Raw genomic sequence first — 14,332 nt, 5'->3', positions numbered from 1 at the left:
CGAATGCTCTCCGGTCAATCATTTTCTGCACTCACTATTCTCTCAAGTGGACGTCTGGTTACAGGGACGTCTCATCAATTCCACAAACAATCATTATCCGTACAAAGCCATCATTGAAACGTTGTTAAATACAAACGAAGTCGACCCCAATTCCAAGCTGACATCGCAACTATTCGTCAAGGACACGGCAGAAAATATGGACATTACAAAGCCAAACTCGACTAACAGAGGAATGTTCAAAAGACACAAGCTTATGTCGGAGAGTAAGAGTTTGGACATGATAGGTCCTATTATGCACATTCTCTTTCAGCTGAGACGCTACATCATGAACCAGATCGACGTGCAAGTGAAACTATACAGATCTCCTCCGAGCTTTCTCTTGATGGCCACCAAACCGGATGAAAATTACACGGTACACATAGACGACATCGTCCTTCGCATCATGAGAGTCGAGGTGGACCCCGGGCTTCATATGCGGACAAAACACCGCTCTTTCTACGACAACGGCTAAGTATTTTTACCCTCGCACGGAAGTGAAAATGATGTCCATACCCAGAGTTCAATTGGCGTTCACGTACGATAATATCTTTCAAGGCGTGCGACCCAATAAAGTAGCTTGAGATTATAGTCGAAATCCCTTCAACTTTGCCAACTACGATCTATCTCAGATAGCGCTCTACTGCGACAGTCGAAACGTCACAGAATCGGGACCTATGAAACTTCCATTCGACAAAAGGCAAGGTCAAAACATGATGATGGCATTCGCTAATCTCTTCCGGTTCAACGGGTGTTGGACGGCTGACGGAGGAGGTATCGAAGCCACGAACAATCCCTATTTAAATCTACAAAAACAAGGCAACCTCCACCTGGAAGCTCAATTCGTCACTGCTATTCCGGAAACAGTCACGTGTATCGTGTACGCGGATTTCGGGAATGGATTTCAGGTCAATAAAACCAGGAATGTCATAGTGCGATAGAGAGAATGAACAGACAGAAGGAATGTTATGTAGTTATGTATACCGATATATACTGAGACATTAGCTGTATTATCTCACTACTGTGTCTACCATTAAACCGCGTGCAACACAAAGATGATATGACGAGTACCGCATGAGACAGAGGCGTCGTACGTGGTATTACAGATGATGACGTTGAAGTGACGTCGACGACCTTACCTCTACTCGCCCCGACCACTATTTTCATTAGCGGTGCTACGCAAGCGGGGAAGTCGACCTTCACCAAGAGATTGATAGAAAATGTTGACGCCATGTTCGAAAGAAAAGTAACAAAATACTAAATTGTTATTTCGTGTGGCAAGATATCTACGACTCATTGGAAAGAAATGCCCGAGAAAATGCACATCATCCGCTCTTAGAATTCCACAAAGGATTAACATGCGAAGAGAGTCTAAACGAATGGGCGAATTCTACTGAACATAAGCTAATGATAGCCGACGATCTGATTGACCAAGCATCACGTGACCTGACAATGTTTAAAGTCTATACGACTCTCGGCCATCATAAAGACATAACGGTGTGTCTTCTCAGACAAACACTCTTTTCCTCCATCGCGTATGGAAAGTACGCCAGGACCATATCTTTAAATTCACATTACATCATACCATTCAAAAATATACGCGATACCCCTCAAATAACAACGATTGGACGACAGATCCTACCCGGGAAGGTGAAGTTTTTTCTGGATGCCTATGAAAAGGCAATGAGTAAACCGTTTGGGTATTTGATCATAGATCTGTCACCAAGAGGCGACCCGCGCTACCAGCTCTGAACCAACATATTCCCGGATGAGGTGTTGATGGTATACGAAGCGTCCTGATAATCACCATGAACCATCCGATATCATCGGCGAGCGCGTTTCTGCATTTTATCAAAGATGCGCCGACGGACAGACAGCGGAAGTCGATACTGAACCTGATGACCAATGAGCAAATGGACGTACTGAGCGAAGTGTGTGTAAACATCTTATGTGGAAACATCCCAATTCCGTCCTATCTTAAAGAGAAGCTCAGACGCAAGAAAAGTCAGTTGAGAAAGATCGCCGACAGGAGAATAGGCCGCTCTATCACCAAACGCCTCTTGTTACAACTCAGACATTTGTTGTCATTAATAATTAGTCTATTGAAGCTTAGATCTGAATCTACACTCGAAGATGATGCATCAGAACAAGACGGGCACTATGGCACAGGAGATGGTTCTGATTCCCGAAGGAGAAATATGAACGAGCGCTCAACGAGCGATGCGTTCTTCAGCACGAGGAAAGAGCGAAGGATAACAACGTTCGAGTCGACGACAATGACAACTCAACGCCATCAAGTCAATACGACGAGACTACAACGGAACAACAGCGAACCTGGACAAAACGCAAACTCCCCGCATGTCAATCGACTATGTATTACCACCCAAAACCGAAAAGAATGAAGACTCATTGCACCATCTACCCCGATAGCATTAGTCATCAACAGTGGATACGATATTGAAGGAATACTACACCACGAGCCGAACGGATACATTTTATCAGTGACTATCCTCGCATGTATCACGAATCGACTGTGCGAATACAGTTTGTAAATAGTTCCGTGTACAATCGTAGCGCTACTTCTCTCTATATGTCTATATGTATATGTATTACTGCTGTTTGCGCTATCTATGTATCCATCGTATATAGTTTTCTCGATTATATATTTTATCCATAACCGACCTCTCAATGATAGTGAATCGAGATTATGAGAATACAATTTGTAAATAGCTTCATGTAAACTCGTAGCACTACTTCTCTGTTTGCGTATATGAGTGGTGTACAAGTATCACGAATCCACTGTGTGAATAGTGTTTGTAAATAGGACGATGTGAAATCGTAGCACTACTTCTCTGTTTGTGTATATGTATGTATTCTGTTTTGCGCTATCTATGTATCCGATATATACGTAATTACTGTGTAGTTTTATGTTACGACGAATAAACAACTCATGAACACAGAAGTACATAATAGTTGTATTTTATTTATATAGATATATGGATATACATGTACACCAATACCAAGGATATATGTGTGTATATATATATATATATATATATATATGAATCCACATTTCTGACCAGACCAACACATGAGATTACAGATCAACATTATCTGGACACGGGTTTCAAAGTCAAACGTAACGGTCGAGTCGTCACTCCGTCAGACATCACTGCTCGTTTCGCGTAGAATAAGACAGTCCTGAGCGCCTTTGCTGATACGTATACATGGTATTATTTCTACTTCTGAAACCGGTATTGACAATCGATCTCGACATTCATGAACAGTGGATACGATATTGAAGGAATACTACACTACGAGCCGAACGGGGACTATCCTCGCATGTATCACGAATCGACTGTGCGAATACAGTTTGTAAATAGTTCTGTGTACAATCGTAGCGCTACTTCTCTATATGTCTATATGTATATGTATTACTGCTGTTTGTGCTATCTATGTATCCATCGTATATAGTTTTCTCGATTATATATTTTATCCATAACCGACCTCTCAATGATAGTGAATCGAGATTATGAGAATACAATTTGTAATTAGCTTCTCGTAAAATCGTAGCACTACTTCTCTGTTTGCGTATATGAGTGGTGTACAAGTATCACGAATCCACTGTATGAATAGTGTTTGTAAATAGGACGATGTGAAATCGTAGCACTACTGTTTGTGTATATGCGTCGTATATGTATGTATTCTGTTTTGCGCTATCTATGTACCCGATATATATATATATAGTTCTCTTGAGTATACGTAATTACTGATTAACTGGTGTTTTGTGACTATGTTGTTATATTGTATAGCTCACATCGGGTGCATGTACTTGTATGTAACGACGAATAAAAAACTCATGAACACAGAAGTACATAATAGTTGTATTATATTTATATAGATATATGGATATACACCAATACCAAGGATATATGTATAAATATATATATGATTCCACATTTCTGAGCAGACTGTTCACCAAAACACGTGAGATTACAGATCAGCATTATCTGGAAACGGGTTTCAAAGTCAAACGTAACGGTCGTAACTGACGAAGGGGATACGTTTTGGAATTCAGCGATACCATCTCATCACCCTCGCTCTCAACTTTGAAAAGCCCTGGAGTACGTTTGTCTCACATGGCTTGTTTGGTGCAACATTCACGAGGTAGAAAATGCATTTTATCGTCCGCCTTGATGTCATCTGTGTCGCAAAAGCCGTACAGCATCCCATCATACTAGCGACACAAATCAGATCATGACGTGAGAGAGGTGGCTCAAGTGCTCGTGTCCAGGAAACCGTTCTACCAATGCTCGTTCACCAAGATAGATAACTATTGGTGCGCGGATGTTCGACGCTTTAAGGGCCAAGAGGGTACTCTCTACCAAAAAGATAACTGGATATGCTTCCCCGTCGAGGATCTCCTGAAAGTGAACAGATATTTGAAAAGAAAACTAAACATCAAACAGAGAGAGTAGGATGTACGGTAGCAACAACAATACGAACAGAAAAGTTAACATCGGCGGTGTAGACTTTGTAATCAGTGGGTGAAGGGACAAGCATTTAACCAACACGTCGTAGATTGTGCCTGTATGCAAAGACGTTGTTTCCAGTTTAGACTGTGTCAGACTCAATTTGACATGCGCAATCATCTTATTCGTCATATTGCCGTGTGTAGTAACTGGCAAACTAATGATAGAACGGACGATAATCAACGTACTCCCAGCAACGTTTATTTGTGCGAGTCGTGTGGACTCGTTTATGACAACGCCCCCCAATCACGACTGTTCTCAAGTTTGTGAAATATTATTGGGGGGGGGGGGGGGAGTAAACGATCCGGTATTATGTACACGTGTCCCAAGTGCGATAAACACTTCCGGACTCGCACCAAATTCAACGCACATATCAAGAAATGTCGTAGCGAAGGAAGGAGTTTGTATTTGCGCGAATCCTGTGGCAGGATATTCCAAAGCCAAAGATTGTTTCACGATCACTCGTCTCAATGTCGCAACAACAATGATCTATCAATGACGACGTCTTCCGGAGCAACGACTAAGGAGGTAACGTGCCGTCAATGTCACCAACGATTTGAAAGTCGTAAATTATTGTGGCATCATCAACGTCGAAACCATTACAGCAGTAATGACGAACTATTACAACCCGAACCATGGCCAGAAGGAGATGCGAAAAGACCGTGGACGGACCAAGTCGATGGAGGTTCGGTGGTGGATGAAGCTCTTAAAGACATATGCATCACTCACAGAGATATCATACTGCATCCTCATAAATATGGCGGAGATAATATTGTGCACACGTTCAATTTCCCAATGACCGAACTCGTCAACACGGACGCAATTGATTTCAGGAATCAGCTGGATTACATTTTCCAGCACAAAGAAAATTCGTTTAAAGTGAACTTATCATTTGGGATGTTTTTACGACACATTGAAACGGGTGAATACAGATACTTTATTCCATACGAGAACACTTTCTTTTTTGACAGACCTCCTTTAATTCATAACCGTGTGATGCTGAAGCGCGTTGTGAAAAAAATTCACAGGAAAAACCTAGACGAGGTCATCTTCCAACAGCATCCGGACATGAAGTCGAAGGTTGTTCTTTAACCACGTAGGTAGAGAGAGGATTTTCTTGCCGAGAACGTAATTAGTACGGTACACCCTGTATGCGACATTGGTGATGAATACGGGCTTCCACTTCGTGTTCTGACGCTGTGAAATATATTATCGTATGTGAACCCCACTTGACCTCTGGGTATGGACATCATTTTCACTTCCGTGCGAGGGTAAAAATACTTAGCCGTTGTCGTAGAAAGAGCGGTGTTTTGTCCGTATATGACGCCGGGGTTCACCTCGACACTCATTATGCGAAGGACGATGTCGTCTATGTGTACCATGTAATTTTCATCCGGTTTGGTGGCCATCAAGAGAAAGCAAGTTCGGAGGAGATCTGTATAGTTTCACTTGCACGTCGATCTGGTTCATGATGTAGCGTCTCAGCTGAAAGAGATCGTGCATAATAGGACCTTCCATGCCCAAACTCTTACTCTCCGACATAAGCTTGTGTCTTTCGAACATTCCTCTGTTAGTCGAGTTTGGCTTTGTAACGTCCATATTTTCTGCCGTGTCCTTGACGAATAGCTGCGATGTCAGCTTGGAATTGGGGTCGACTTTGTTTGTATTTAACAACGTTTTAATGATGGCTTTGTACGGATAATGATTGTTTGTGGAATTGATGAGACGTCCCTGTAACCAGACGTCCACTTGAGAGAATAGTGAGTGCAGAAAATGATTGACCGGAGAGCATTCGTCCCCGAGGGTCAGGTTGGTCCCGTCTGCTTTGGTCAAATGACATTTGACATACAAGGACGAGCGCCTGAGATCTATGTAATCTAGACTGTTTTGTCCGCTAATGTGAAATTCGATAGGAGCTGATCCGGACAGGGGAGAAATAAGGCGACAGTCTTGTAGATACGTTCTTTCTACTGCCGCTTGCGTCGGGGGTAGACTAAATAGATCCAGTTCTGGTGGTTGGGTTTCGCTGAAAAACCCGGACTCTGAAGAGATTATGGTAGACATAATTAGCTAAATATATCTCTGTATGAGAGCGATTTCCCTGTTTTTGCTTTTTCCCCATATGTGGATATTTTCCTCGTCTTCCCGTCTTTTCTGCTCGGAGCTCTCTTCTTGCCAAATTTTTGTTCGTACGTCTGCCTTTCGTAAGGGTCTTCTTCCAACTGCCTCCTCCGTGCTTGCAACCTTTTTTTTAATCATCATACCTTCGTTTATGGCTACCTTGGAGACGATGTCTGGGTTGTGTTCGATCTCCTACTTGGCCTGTTCTACTGCCTGTTCTACCGGGACTCACAAGATTTATATCCCTTGCGAAGTCTACCACTCGTTGACGCTCGCCTTCGGGAGAGATAGCATGTCACATGGTGAGTTGATGATCATCGGTTTTGATGCCGATACTGGTGACATAGTTGTGACATTGTTTCTGAAGCTATTGTTTTGGTGGAAATAGGGGTTTATTTTCCCATGCGCTACATCGCCGTAATATTTCTTCCACGTCTTTGGATTCGGAACATACTGCATTCTGCCGCGTTTGGTAGTGCGTCGTCGACGTCCATAACACTAAAATGTTCTGTAATTAAAAGATGTCCGTCAGAAAAGTGGCTGTATTGCCCCAGGCGTCCGTTATATAAACATCCAACCGCTCCACGGTATCGTTAATCACTCTCACGCCAATGTCGTAGGGTTCAGAGAAAATAGCCTTCCACGTCGATGCGGTTGACTGTTGCACTCGTCTCAACAGAGGTTGACGTTGGCTGTGTACTATGATCGGTTCACAAATGGAACAGAATATATACAACATTCCATTCAAAACATCTCTTTTCTTATTGGCGTTCTTCCTTCTGGCGTATACTTCTCGTAGTGATATGGTCCAATGTCCGTTAAGTCTGAGTGGTTGTTTCAGGTAAACGGAAAATTTATAAAGTTTATTTTCAGGAAAATACTCGACGCTATCGTCGCTCTTAGTCCCAATCCATTCCGTTGACATCATTCTCTCACTACGTGTACGTTCTTGATTTGGTCAGCGTCGATCCATGAATTGATAAAAGGATCCTTTAATGGGATCGGATTGGAGGTCTTCTATCCAATATACGTGTATATTGTCTCTGAGTTGTCGCTGATGTATCCTAAATACTTCTTCCAACCATTTCTGTTCGTATTCCTTCTCGAACGTTCTCTTGACCAATGATGCTCTGACGTGGTCTCCTACTTTAAATGCAAAGTTGCTGTTTCGTAGAGGTTTGATATTGGCTTTGTCCGCGTATATATCCAACCATATGCTAGCTTCGTTTGATAGTTTCACTTCCACGGGTGCTCTTCCTCTCAGGCTCCTGTGCGGGCGATGGTTGTAATTATAAACAAGGTCTTGTAATACGTGGATGTACCTATGGGTATGCCTGTACGTGAGGAATCTATACATCATAGATCTCAAAGTACGAATGAAACGTTCGGCGCAGTTCGCTTTAATGTCTGAGTTTTGCGTAACAAAATGTATGACGTTAAATAGAGTGTAAATCCGTCACACTGTTTGATTATTAAATTCCTTTCCTTTGTCCGTTCTTAGACTGTATGGCGGTTTCTCCAAGGATGACAATAGTTCCCTTATTGCTTTGGCAGTCGTGTTTGATTCTTTATTTTCCATTGGTCGGACCCAGACATACCTCAAAAAGCAGTCGATTACGATGAGAATATACTTAATTCCATCGTTGTCTTGTGCTAACCTAGAAACGTCGCATAAGTCTCCATCTGCTTGTACGTTCATTCCTCCCACGATGACTTTATTTCTTGAAAATCATTTGTTTGGTAAACGATGTAGGTTGTAGGCGTCTTGCGTTCTCATCCATCTTCGTACGCTATGAGAAGAGACATTAGGGTTACGATGCTTCAGAGCGCCATAAAATTTTTGTTCACCCGCGAAAGCACCCGGTTTCCTGGGATCGTAGTATTCCTGATGATAATCAACCTGCATGACTATACATTCCCACACCAACGTTTAACCGTCCGTTTGATATGGTTCATCCACTGGTCTCGGTAGTCTCTACATTGATATTTCAGAAAATATAATGGAGAGATGACGCGTAGATACGGATCACCATCCACGTACTGACGCCACTTCAGAATAACCGCGTCTTCGTCAATCGCTTTTTTAGATGTATGAAAAAATGTATCGAAATCATGCTCTGTCTCCCTCTCATACCACTAAGGCATATGCGCACGACAGATAGTATTCCAAATATGCTGTTACTCTCTCAGAGTCTATTTCGTCCACTTCTGTTGGTAAGTTCATTTCCTGTCCGCTATGATGTAAGGACTACGGTGATTGTACGCTGTCCGAGAATATATAAATGTGCACAGGCTTCCCCATGAGTCCGGAATGTCCACGGGTCAATATCGTAGCTCCTCTTCAAGATGGCGCACACACTCTCCTTTTGAATAATACCAACGTTGACTACATCCCAACACGACTTCGTCGTCGAAATGCAGTCTATGCTGTTGTGGTGGCTTGGCAAGAATAACCCATTGATATTGTTTCGTATCCATCGCGAAATATACAATGAGTTCGGTGTTTGTATGTCTGTATGATTTGTGGTTCTCGCGAGTATGTATATTGTTTACTTACAACTCGATGCCGTCTGTGTACTTTTCTCGCTAGCTTCCCGGGGCTGGTGTTTATCCTACGCGGCGAGGTGTTTAATTAGTGGGCGACGGTTGCTCGCCGCGGCAGAGCTCGCTAATTGGGGGGACCTCTTTTTATCGAAACATTTAACATGGGAATCCCCATTCAAAATTCTGCCATAGTGACACATACATAACTACTCACATTCCTCTATATGCTTGTACTCATCATGGTTTTGTACTCATCACATTGGGAACACTTATTTGAAAAAAAATCCTGAAGTGATTCTCTTACTCATCGTGGCTTTCGCGGCGATTCGCGGCACCGAGGTTTGTACTTGAAACCTGGTTTAAGCGGTAATTGTTATTTTTCAAATGCGGCTTTCCCGGGCGGACACCCACTTGTTGACCTTTTTTGTCTTCCAGTTATGTCATCAATTATCTCTGGTCTTTTCCGTCATTATTGACGACAACGTAAATACATTTACTATATATTTCTTATTTCTATTCAGTGCTTGCCAGGCCCTTGTCATTTCCCACCGTCTCCATCCTCGCAGCGTCCGGGACCGAAGTTCTCCATCACCTCAAGACACATGCCATCCCGCTTTGCCATCACAGTAAGTGTTAATGGGTGGAAACTGTACATGTAGGACAATATTTAAACCAGTCCAGCGTTGCCTATCCCAGTCTTGGATATTTACTAATTAAAAACTGCCCATCAACTGTGACCTGACCCATACCCGAACTTTCCTACCAACCGTGAATTAGTGATACACGTGAGAGAGATCAGTGTGCTTTCAAACTAGAACTAGTTTACCTGTAGCTTACTTTCATTGAACTTGCTACTTGCTAATTTGCTATTTGTACGGTGGCTTCAGATGTGCATTTTGTAGTCGCTACCTTTACATTAATAGAAGCGACAAAACCCTTTCCACACCTATAAGAAATTTCTGCTTAAAGCATAGTCGTTTGTGCAACACTGACTATATCGTGAGTATAACAGCTGCAGGGTGTTATACAGCACTACATTCGTCCTGAGCACTTCTCCGACAGTGATTTCGAAAGAAGTATTTTTTTTTAAATAACATTAGCTTCCACGATGATGGACTGTTTGTTGTTTGTCGGCAATTTTCCAGCTATAGGAGTGAATGAGTGAGTTTAGATTTACCCCGCAATCAGCAATATGACGACGGTCTGCAAATAATCGGATCTGGACCAGACAATCCGGTGATCAACAGCATCAACATCGATCTATACAACTGGGATACGATAACATGTATTAACCAAGTCAGCGAGTCTGACCACCCGATCCCGTTAGTCGCCTCTTACGACAAGCATGGATTGCTTAAGACCAGGGCCTAGATTTTCGAAGCTCTCTTAGCGCTAAGATAGTCGTAAGTTAATGTTAATGTATGGCACTTACGACTATCTTAGCGCTAAGGGATCTTCGAAAATCTAGGCCCAGGGCCCCGTTCCTCAAATTGATTGTAGCGCTACAATTGTCGTAAGTCTATGTTAAAGCACAGGTAAACTGTAGTGCAAATAGGGTTGCGAAACAAAGAGAAAATGACCAGTCTTCCCATATGGGAGCGAAGCGAGCAAAGGTTGGCAACGTGCTTCCCTCGCTTCGGTTCTAAAAATATTTTTAATATCAAAATAAAATATCGCCATCATCAAAGGTAGACACTCATTTCCTCACAGAGTTGTGTTCTCAGATTTCCATCCTCATATTTAATAATTATTCACGTACAATATATTAAATTCAACATTTTAAGCGCAAATTGTGGCATGTCAAATCGTTCTTCGCCTCCATTACCCCTACCCGCTACGATCGCTTTGAGGAACGGGGCCCAATTCTAACCTGGATATTCACGAGTGTCCAGCTATAGGACAGCGGTCTGTAAATAACCCAGTGATCGACGTCATGAGCAGCGATCCACACAATCAGGATACAATGATATGTGTCAACCGTGCCTCCAAGCTTTGCCCATTAGTTACATAGGTCGCTGAAGACCAGTCTTTACGACGACGAGCGTCAAATCGGTTGCTCTCAGGGTGGCTTTTGGCATCAAAACATCTGATTAACGAATCAGAATAGGAGAACTGACACTTTCAAAGTTTCTCAATGACAATGACAATATGGTATGTAGAACAATTTATTTACCTAAAGGTGTATTGATAACTTTGATACTATCAATGGATGGTTTGAAGTTGTAATTACCTGAAACATAGCATACTGACTCGAATTCGGAGGTTTCAAATGTTATAATTTCAAGGCATCAAATACTTGACCATCCTCGCAAACACATAATGCGTTCTGATATTACATGATACAAAAACATATTAGTAACATCCAGTCACACAAGAGACAGACATGGCGTCCGGAATACTGTTACTTCGTGTGTTTTTTAAACTTGGAAACTTACACTATCTTGCTATTTTTCTTATGTTTGGGTTTGGATTCCAACCACCAGTATAAGTCTTCTTGACGTAGTTTTTCTTTTTTTCTCTCCCAGACCAAAGACAATAAATCAAGAAAGGAGACCAACTAAAGTCTAGAGTGGTTGATGCAAGTCTAGATCACCTTAGGTCTAGGCCTAAACCTGAGAATTCTTCTGGGGTCGTTTTGGATTTTATTGTTATGCTTGTAGATACTATATTTGTAGGAGACGACGTTATTGCTGGGAGTAAATATCAGTCTAACTCAAGAGTGTGCAAACCACCATAAGTTTTTCATTTGGTTTCGGGTGGTCAGGCTCGATTATTTACAGACCGCAGCCATACAGGTGAGTGCGGCGTAAAACTAAACTCACTTCATTTGGTTTGAAGTTTCTGGCATATTTTTCAACGGACTGGAATCTGCTGTTTTATTTTCTTTCCAGGTGGAAGAGGAATAGAGTTATGTACATCATGGGTGCACCTAAAGAAGTCGGAACGCAATAAGTTGGATTGTTGTCCAATTTGACGAATCATAATCAAGTCCAAAATATACATGTGACCAGCAAGTGCTTGGAACATCAAAGAAGAGTTACAAGACATGTGTATACTGTACACATTAAAGAGAAGGTTCAGGAAAGGGATCCTGAAAAGTGTAACTGTTCATTCAATTAAGGAGAGTATATATATGCATTAACAGTTCATGCTTTTATTTAATTCCTATTCGTTGAGTTAAACATGTTTATCTGAATTTTGAATTCTCTTAAGGCGATTGAAAAGTGTTGAATATGAATGAAAACTACACTGGACTTGTACTACTTTTAGTGATCTGCTCGTGATGTCCAATAAACTTGACATGTAATAGTTTTAGTGACCTACTCCTCGTGATGCCCAGGGTGTATCAAAATGATATTTGGAAAAGGTAACGTGGCCTACCCTTTCAAGACACTGCTGTTTGTATGCGTTTGGCACTCCGCAAACCTATGCTCGTGGGTTCGAATCCAGGTTCTCCTGAAATTGATTCTATGACAGCACCACCATGCTTGTGGCATTCGCCAACATGGTAAGTGTCTGAGACCTGTATTACTTCAAAGTCAACTAATATTCGTGTCGTTTACACTTAATGTATAGAGGATGTTATATGAGTGCCCATGTTATACTAAACAAGTGCCTAAATGTTGGTATTTCCCGAGCGAGAGCGCGGGATATACCGATATTTAGGCACGATCGCGTGTCCTAAACATTATAAGTTGTTCACTGGTCACGAGGGGGGCTTGGGTTGATGTACCCTCGAGGGACCAGTGAACAACGTATTATCTTACCGAACACCTTAATCTTAATTTTGAATTGTTTGAAGCACGGGTACCAACCTTTTTGTAGCACAGGTCCTCGTGTCTTAGCGAAGATTAAAGGTTATGTATACAATATGTATTGTACTGTCAAGCATTTCGAGTCGGGGGTCATCTCAAAAGTTTTATGTGTTTCTAACATCTTTAATCCTAGCAAGACACGAGGGCCTGTGATTTGGAGCCATCGCTAGATTTGCTGACAAGATAAAATGAGTTAGAGTTATCTCCCTTCCATCGATTTGCATTCGCACAACATCGGTAATTTCCGTACATCATCCGTGATTAAATGATATTCGAGATAAAGAATTACTACCACGAAGTACCAAATGAGTTGCCATTGACAGCGGGGTACATTGAAATGTTACTCGCTTGTAAATAATAGAAGAGCGCTCAGCCAATCAGAAAGCGACGTTTATGTGTGAGGTAAGATAAAGAATCACATATGCACGAATATAATATTAGTAGTAGCATATAAGTAATCAGTTCCGGACAGACAATAGTATTCCTAAGGAGAACAATAGCATTCCTAAGGAGAACAATAGCATTCCAGGGGAGAACAATAGCATTTTTCAAGGAGCGCTCCTACATACCCAAGGAGCTTTCAGGAGCACATTCCATAAATTCCAGGAGCTGTCCTTTGAACCCTTAACCCTATTGTATACAATGATAGCCTACACTATGGTTCTATACCAGCCAGTAAAGAGTTAAGTGATTTCTTTATTTACTATCATGACTCACGGAGATGGGAATGTGTATTGAAATGTTATGAATAGGAACCAAGCAAATTTGATATATTGAAATCATTGCTATTAAATTTGAAATGGGTGGAATGTTAGCAGCCTACATCTTTTAAATATTTGTGTTGTTTGCCATTCCATTTATCGTGTCTTGTTAACCAACCAATCAGACAGCATGTGTACTACTCTACATCCAATCAGACAGCACAAGCACTACACAATCCAATGTTGCACCTTCCACTATGAGACATTTCAAATCATTTATCATTGCTATCATAGACCAGAAGAGTTTTGGAAAAGCATTTCTGCTCGCAATCAATATGGCGCAGAAGGTGTTGGACATAAGACGTAAAGGCTTCTCAACAGACCAGTTACTAACTAGTGTGTTTCAAGAAGTGAAGGATATTGTGAATATTCAGGTACATTTGCATGAAACAATGATTCGAACAAGTGAGTTGTACAAAACCACGTACACCAAGATGGCAGAGCGAATGAAGACCTTAGAAGAGAAACTGCCATCAGTATCGCCCGCTCTCTTGAGTTTGCTGTTGGATTACATGAAAATTGC

At 41.7% G+C, this 14,332-nt stretch overlaps 1 protein-coding gene across 3 annotated transcripts in view; it reads left to right on the top strand.

Moving 5' to 3' along the window:
• LOC124274304 overlaps window positions 1-12,545 on the top strand; it is a 34,022-nt gene extending 21,477 nt beyond the window's left edge. For all 3 annotated transcript variants that reach the window (XM_046709653.1, XM_046709663.1, XM_046709647.1), the window contains 2 exons: window positions 9,755-9,859; window positions 12,125-12,545. In XM_046709653.1, coding sequence (XP_046565609.1) covers window positions 9,755-9,859; window positions 12,125-12,139 — 120 coding nt within the window. In that variant the 3' untranslated portion in view covers window positions 12,140-12,545. The remainder of the gene's footprint in view (window positions 1-9,754; window positions 9,860-12,124) is intronic.
• The last annotated feature ends 1,787 nt before the right edge of the window (window positions 12,546-14,332 follow it).

The sequence above is a fragment of the Haliotis rubra genome, unplaced genomic scaffold (assembly GCF_003918875.1).
Source record: "Haliotis rubra isolate DU_JTF1 unplaced genomic scaffold, ASM391887v1 Scf104, whole genome shotgun sequence".
Taxonomy (NCBI): domain Eukaryota; kingdom Metazoa; phylum Mollusca; class Gastropoda; order Lepetellida; family Haliotidae; genus Haliotis; species Haliotis rubra.
This window is presented reverse-complemented; position numbering and strand designations above follow the sequence as displayed.